Below are 6,725 nucleotides of genomic sequence, written 5' to 3'. Positions count from 1 at the left end.
ACCTCCTCTCTCAGTTCTTACATGGCCTTTTCTCTGTTTGGCCACAGCTTAGTTTTTCTTACCCTTTTTGTAGGGACACCAGTCCTATTGGCTTGGACCCTTCCCCTGTTGTTTACACTGTTTCCTGACCTAATGATCCCATCTCAATCCTGACATACAGTAGGTGTTCAGTAAATGGTGTGGACGGATGACCTGTGGGATGCTGACTTTCCTGTGTCAGACATAGCCACACTCTATGTCCCTTGTCATAGACTGAATTGTGTCTCCGGAAATTTCATGTGTCAAACCACTGATCCCTGTGTGATTATATGTGGAGATAGGACCTAGAAGACACTAATCAAGAGTAATGACATCATTAGGGTGGGGCCCTAAGCCAATAGGACTGGCGTCCCTATAAAAAGGGTGAGAAAAACTAAGCTGTGGCCAAACAGAGAAAAGGCCATGTCAGAACTGAGAGAGGAGGTGGCCATCTGCAGACTAATGACAGAGGCTTCAGGAGAAAACAAATCTGCAGGCCCCTTGACCTGGGACTTCCAGCCTCCACAACAGTGAGAAAATAAATTACTGGTAATGAGTGGTGATGTCACCCAGTCTTTTGTAGGGAAAACCCAGCAGATTAAACCATCCCTCATGGACTCTGTTTCCAGGGCAGCCTGCACCTGGTGTGCAGAGATTTTTGCTTGATCTAAAAATATCACACCATATGTTGCTACCAAGGACAGGTTAGGGGGCAGAGTTCAAGAGGACAACACTCTCTCTAGACAGAGTTATCTCAAGTGGGCCTCAGACACCAGTTTTAGGCAAAAGAAACAAAGAAAGGAAGCAGCTGGCTTGGCCATCGGTGGGGGCCGCACCAGGAAGCCCCATCTCTGGGCAGACGGCAGGTTCTTGTCTCACTTCCCTGCTGGCCTGGAGCACTGTGCGAGCACCAAGGTTGCTGTCATAGGACTGACAGTAATAATCAGCCTCGTCCTCAGGCTGGAGCCCAGTGATGGTCAGGGAGGCCGAGCTGCCAGACTTGGAGCCAGAGAAGCGATCAGGGATCCCCAAGGCCCGATTGCTGTTACCATAGATGAGGAGTTTGGGGGCCTTTCCTGAGAGCTGCTGGTACCAGTTCACATAATTGCCACCCCCGATGTTGGAGCTGCTGCCGGTGCAGGAGATGGTGACCCTCTGGCCCAGGGCCCCAGACGCTGAGGGCGGCTGAGTCAGCACAGACTGGGCCCAGGACCCTGGAAGTGGGAGAGACACAGACATGGTGATTCTGGTGTAAAGACAAGAGGAGACAGCAGGGCCCCATGGTCTTCCCAAGGTCCTTTCCTTGGCCCAGTAGATAGTCACCTGTGCAGTGAGCAAGGAGGCTGAGGAGGAGAGGGGACCAGGCCATGGTGGAGATTGTCCCCGAGTCCTGTCTCTGTGGCCCCGCAGCTGAAGCAGAGCTTCCCCATATCTCTCGCTTCCCCTCTTCATACTCTGACAGGGGGAGGGCCCGTTCATGCAAATGAGACCCTCCCTCCCCCCAGCTCTTTCACACCACACTGAGCCCTGAGTCTGAGGATGTGTGGGGGCTGGGCATGGATAGGGCCATGTGGGCCCAGGGAGTGGGGAGGTCACAGCTGTGAGCCCTGAGCAGATGGCACTAGGCAGGGCCAGGAGGCTGGTTTCAACTCTGATCACCTCCAGACTCCTCAGGAATGGCACCCGCACACCCCCTGGTGTCCAGACCTAGACACACCATCATGTGATCTGGTGACCAGACATCCTCTGGGGCAGCCCTGCCTCCCCATTCCTCTGTCCATTGCTCAGGTCCCATGTCATCCTGATCTGTCAGGATCAACCACTCTGAATGGTGGGTTAAGGAAAAGAAAAGTTTTGTACTGAAGAGTGAGTGCTTTTGTTCTGTTTAACATTAACAAACCAAAAATTAAAGATTCCCTGTCCTGAAAGGACATGCAATACATATTCTTTTGTCAGAAAAATTAAGCTTTGTAAAAAGATGGTCCCATTTCCCAAAACCACAAAAAGAAACAAAGGCTCTTGGAAAGTGTATATACCAGACTGTTAATTATTGTGTGTGTGGATCACATGGACTTAGACAGGAAGAGCCACTTGTCAGTTTGACATCACCGTTAATGAATATGTTGAAATGTGGTCCCATGACTGTGAGAATTTGAATGCCAGATTTTGTGATAAATTCGTGAATATATAAAGTAGTCACCTAAATACATTTGGATTATAAGTTCATCTGAAAGAAACTTTATGGTACATTTTGATTTTGAAATCACAATATTATTTTCCATCATGTTTGTTTTTAGTCATCAGGTTTCAGATTTTTCGTGTGTGTTCTTAGCATACAGCAGACATTTTATGAGATTTTATTCATTACAAAGTAGAAACTAACTTTAACAAATGTGCTTATAATCTGTGTTTTCTCAGTATTCCTTCCTCTTTGCTGATGCAGTGATTCTCAGAATCAGTTTTGCTCCCTGTCCTCCCACCTTACTGGACAGGATAGGCCCAGGCTGAGCCGTCCCTCACACACAGGATGACGCTGTCCGTGGTCCCCTCCCTGCCCACGGGTGCTCTCCATTGCGGGTGCACCCGTCAGCTCTCAGGCTGAGGGCACAGAGAGAAGCAGGCCCACAGGAGACCCTCTCCAGTTCAGCCCCATCCTGAGGGCAGTACACGTGCCCAGTGAGAAGCAGGTCTGCGTGTGCAAATACTTACTGAGCATCTGTCTTCTGTTGCGTGCATTGATTGCCAGTGGGTTTGACCAGCGGACCTGGAGAGTCTCATCTTTGCCTCTGGAGCTGACCCCGATGAGAAAACACAGGGCTTTGGAGAACAAACGTTTCAGGCCCACAGGAGACCCTCTTCCAGCTCAGCCCCATCCTGAGGCCAGTACACGTGCCCAGTGAGAAGCAGGTCTGCGTGTGCAAATACTTACTGAGCATCTGTCTTCTGTTGGCTGCATTGATTGCCGGTGGGTTTGACCAGCGGAGCTGGAGAGTCTCATCTTTGCCTCTGGAGCTGACCCCGATGAGAAAACACAGGGGTTTGGAGAACAAAGGTGGCTTCCTTCCTCACCTTCTCCATTGGAGGCAGGGAAACTAGAGAGGCCAGTGCTGCCACTTCCTAGGGTCTGAGAAGGAATGAAGGTCCTGAGACCGTCGGGGAGGATGGGATCAAAACAACATGGGATCTGATGGCATAAGTCCTGAGCTCAGGTGAGGATGAGGAGACATTTAGAAAGGAGATATAGATGGAGGAACAGAGACGGACACCCTGATCCAGGTGAAGGGGCTCCCAGGACCTGAGGGATGAGACTCGGAAATGAGATGAAGCTTGGCAGGACCAGTGCCTTAGGAGTCTAAGACGACGACCTGTCGGTCGAGGAGCTGCTAGCTGGAGGACCGTGGTCTGCAGAGGTTGCTGGGCTGCAGGGAAGGTGGGCTGAAGCCCCACGTTAGAGGATGTATCCTGAAGAGCACGTGGGACAATTGAAAGAGGGGAAATAGATTCCCCTTCACGACAGACTGGATGTGAAGTGTAGAAGAAGGATGTCCCCAAACAGACATGTCGTCTGGAAATGTCATACAAATGGAATCCTGTTAACTTGTAGATTTCTGTCAGAGGAGAAGATCAAACTAACGTTACTGGTTTTATTAACCTCAGTGATATCAACCAGCTTATCTCCAACATGAAAACTCTGCTTGAAAAATCCTTTTCTATTATATTACAAATAATGTGTATTTAAAATATTTACTGGCAAATCTTTACCATCTTACTGGCATATCGGTTGAGTATATTTGACATATGTTCATTTCATACATTACGAAAATAATATGTTTATCATTTAAAAAATTAAACTCTTACCACTTAGTAGGTTATCCATTGAGATGCCCAACGACACCCACCTTCCCTCTCTATGAGTGGCCTCTATTTAAGCTCAGTGATTTCTCTTCCTCAATCGTGGAGTGATTCTCAAGAGATATTGCTTTTGTTGACTCTTTTTTGCTTTTTTTCCCCTCCTTGTTATAAGACAGTGGACTGTAAATTAATTATTGGGGTCATCAGGCTATAGGTCATAACTGAGTTGGGAAAGGGGATAGAAACTAAGAGTGAGTTCTGTGAGAAATGAAGTGGCCCTGGCACTGAGAACATAACTTAATACTGGGTAGTGACAGAGCACCCCATGGAGGACACTGAGAAGGACAGTCCAAGTGGGGGAAACCAGAGAGTCCAATCAGGGCTCTTACTGTTTGGCTTTGTGCCCTTAAGGGACAGAGTCACAGCTGACTCAGAGCCAGGCTAAGTCTGATCCCAGCTCCCAGGACACAGAAGAGGAGGGTGATTAAGGTAGCACCACTGTGACCACGACGCCATGATGGGGTGAGTCTCAGCAGTGACCAGAGGTGACGTGGGGAGTAGTTATGGTGGGATGGAGTGGAAGGCAGCCCCACAAGGGATATGTCAGAAGGAGAGGTGCTGGTGCTGAGTCCCTGGGTCTGTCCTCACCTGAGGGGGGACAGGTGGAGGAGAGACACACAGGTGACGGGGGACAGTGGTACCACTGGTTTCTTCAGCCTTCTCTATCTTCCTTATTACGACTGGGAAGAAAAGGCCATCATGAGCTTTTTTTATAATTTTTGCTATTTTCAACCTGTTGTGAGATGTCAGAATTTCAGATCAATGTGTCATAGGTGGGAGAGTTTGTTACTTGGCCTTGGATTGATTTGTTGCATGGACATTGGACAGGTGGGAAACTCAAAGCTTTAGATTTGTGAGAATAGAACTACTTGGCCTCTGTCCCCTGTTCCTCTCCCAACATTCACAGGACATTAGCCAACATGAAGTAACAATGAACTAACAATGAGGGTGGAGTGAAAATTGAGGCACGTGGTGGGACCACTTAGCAAACCTCCTGTTTTTTGTGCTACTGTCTGGAGCCTAAATCTGCCAGCATGTTGTTAGTGTTTGACCCCAACATACAAAGGGATTGTCCCTGTGTTTCCCAAACCCAATCAGACAAGCCGTTTCTGGTCATAATGATGGTGTCAAGGGAGATGGTGGGAGTGATCTGGTCCGGTCACCCTGAAGGCCAGCTTCCTGGTCATTGGGTCTTTTTGTGAGTGTGTGAGTATAATGCTTGGGACTCAGAAGGTATTTTGTCCCCACATTGGGATTCAGCCTGGGTATGAGACTGGTTCCAGTGACCATCTTTCAGAAGGGTTATAAGAATCCATGCAAATCCCCAAGCAGATACATGGAAGTCATCTTAGATTTTTCCCCTTTTCTTACTCCCAAAAGACACAAAGTCTTCAAGTCCTGACATTGGCACCTCCGTTTTGTTCTTCTTGCTCCTTTCCTTCTTCAGTGTCACAAATCTAGTGAGAGACATTGCTTCCCTTTCAGGGTTACCTCTGTCACCTAGTCTCTGTCTCACGTATTGCCTCAGTTTACCCTTCAATCCATTCTCCACTCTGCAGCTGGAGAGCTCATCATAAATGCCAGACGAGGACGCTTCAGTGACTGCACGTGGCCTCCACAGTGGAGCGCTCACTTCCTGGAGGTGGCATCTTAATGATCTGCACACGTCCTCCCTTTATCTCATCCAGACACATCTAGAGTGGTTTCCCCTGACCTGAGCCCCTGAGATCTGCCAAACGTAGGCCAAATGCAAGTTATTTTAATTACTAGGATGAACAACCAAATTTTCTTCTCTTCTCTTCTCATTAAATGTTGTTAGCAAACATGGAGCACTCTTCTCTCATCCTTCCTTCTAGCTCATTTTCATTAATAATAAAAGTGACATATTAGATATCACCCCTCGGGGTCAGGCTTCTGTGCCCCAAATCCTTGTCAAGCACAGACCCTCTGTGGGAGTTAACTCCTTATGCGCCCCAATGGACACCTTCCATTCCCCTCATAGAGTTGAGTTTAGGGATTGACCTTCCATTCCCCTCATAGAGTTGAGTTTAAGGATTAGTAGGAACAGGTGAGATGAGGCTCGAGAGGCACAATTGAGAAGATGCCAACTGGAAATTAAGGAAGGACACTGTGTTGGACATCACTTTTTCAGTGCTAGTGACAATACAAAGGGACAAATCTACACTGTAATAATGGAATCCGTGTAATCAATCACACATGAAATGAGAAGATTGTTAGGAAAATGTTGGATAAGTGAATAGTCCTCTAGCAATTCTAGGTGTTACTTTTTTTTTTAAATCACTTTCTTTATGAAAATAAATCAAAGTTTAAATGAACATATCCAGCCTCTCTGTTTTTACTATCTTTATTAATCACTATCTGTTATGCCTTGAATCGAACAGATCCCAACACGTTTAGAATAGGACTCCATAAAAATATCTCTGGAATGAGGAATTCTAATCATTCTTAACTAGATTTATTGAGTTTTGTTAGTAGTCCTAACTTAAAAGAGACCCTTTAGTTAAAAGCCCCTTCCAACCCACAACATGTTCCACGTTGAGCCCAGCCTACCTCCTGTGACAGGTCCATCGTACCACTGTGCTTGGGGTAGTGACCAGATAGGAGGAAGCTCATGGTTTTTGTCTGATTTCCCTGTGGGCTTCCAACACAATGCAAGCATCAATTTTGTCCTGCCCTATGCTAATTAGTGATAACCAGCCTTGTTCCCAGGTGGGAGCCAAGAGATGATCAGGGAGGCCACGTCACGCGGACTAGAGCCAGGAAGTATGAGACTC

The 6,725-nt window shown here is 47.4% G+C and overlaps 1 gene segment (V, D, J or C); it reads right to left on the bottom strand.

Moving 5' to 3' along the window:
* Positions 1–897: 897 nt before the first annotated feature.
* On the bottom strand, positions 898–1,393 carry LOC103582624 (the record flags this gene model as incomplete). The annotated part of the segment is given in 2 exon segments: positions 898–1,232; positions 1,342–1,393. Coding segments are annotated over 2 exon segments (381 nt in total), but the record flags the coding sequence as incomplete, so codon positions are not given.
* Between the last annotated feature and the right edge of the window lie 5,332 nt (positions 1,394–6,725).

This window comes from Galeopterus variegatus, unplaced genomic scaffold (genome assembly GCF_000696425.1).
Source record: "Galeopterus variegatus unplaced genomic scaffold, G_variegatus-3.0.2 Scaffold17044, whole genome shotgun sequence".
Taxonomy (NCBI): Eukaryota; Metazoa; Chordata; class Mammalia; order Dermoptera; family Cynocephalidae; genus Galeopterus; species Galeopterus variegatus.
This window is presented reverse-complemented; position numbering and strand designations above follow the sequence as displayed.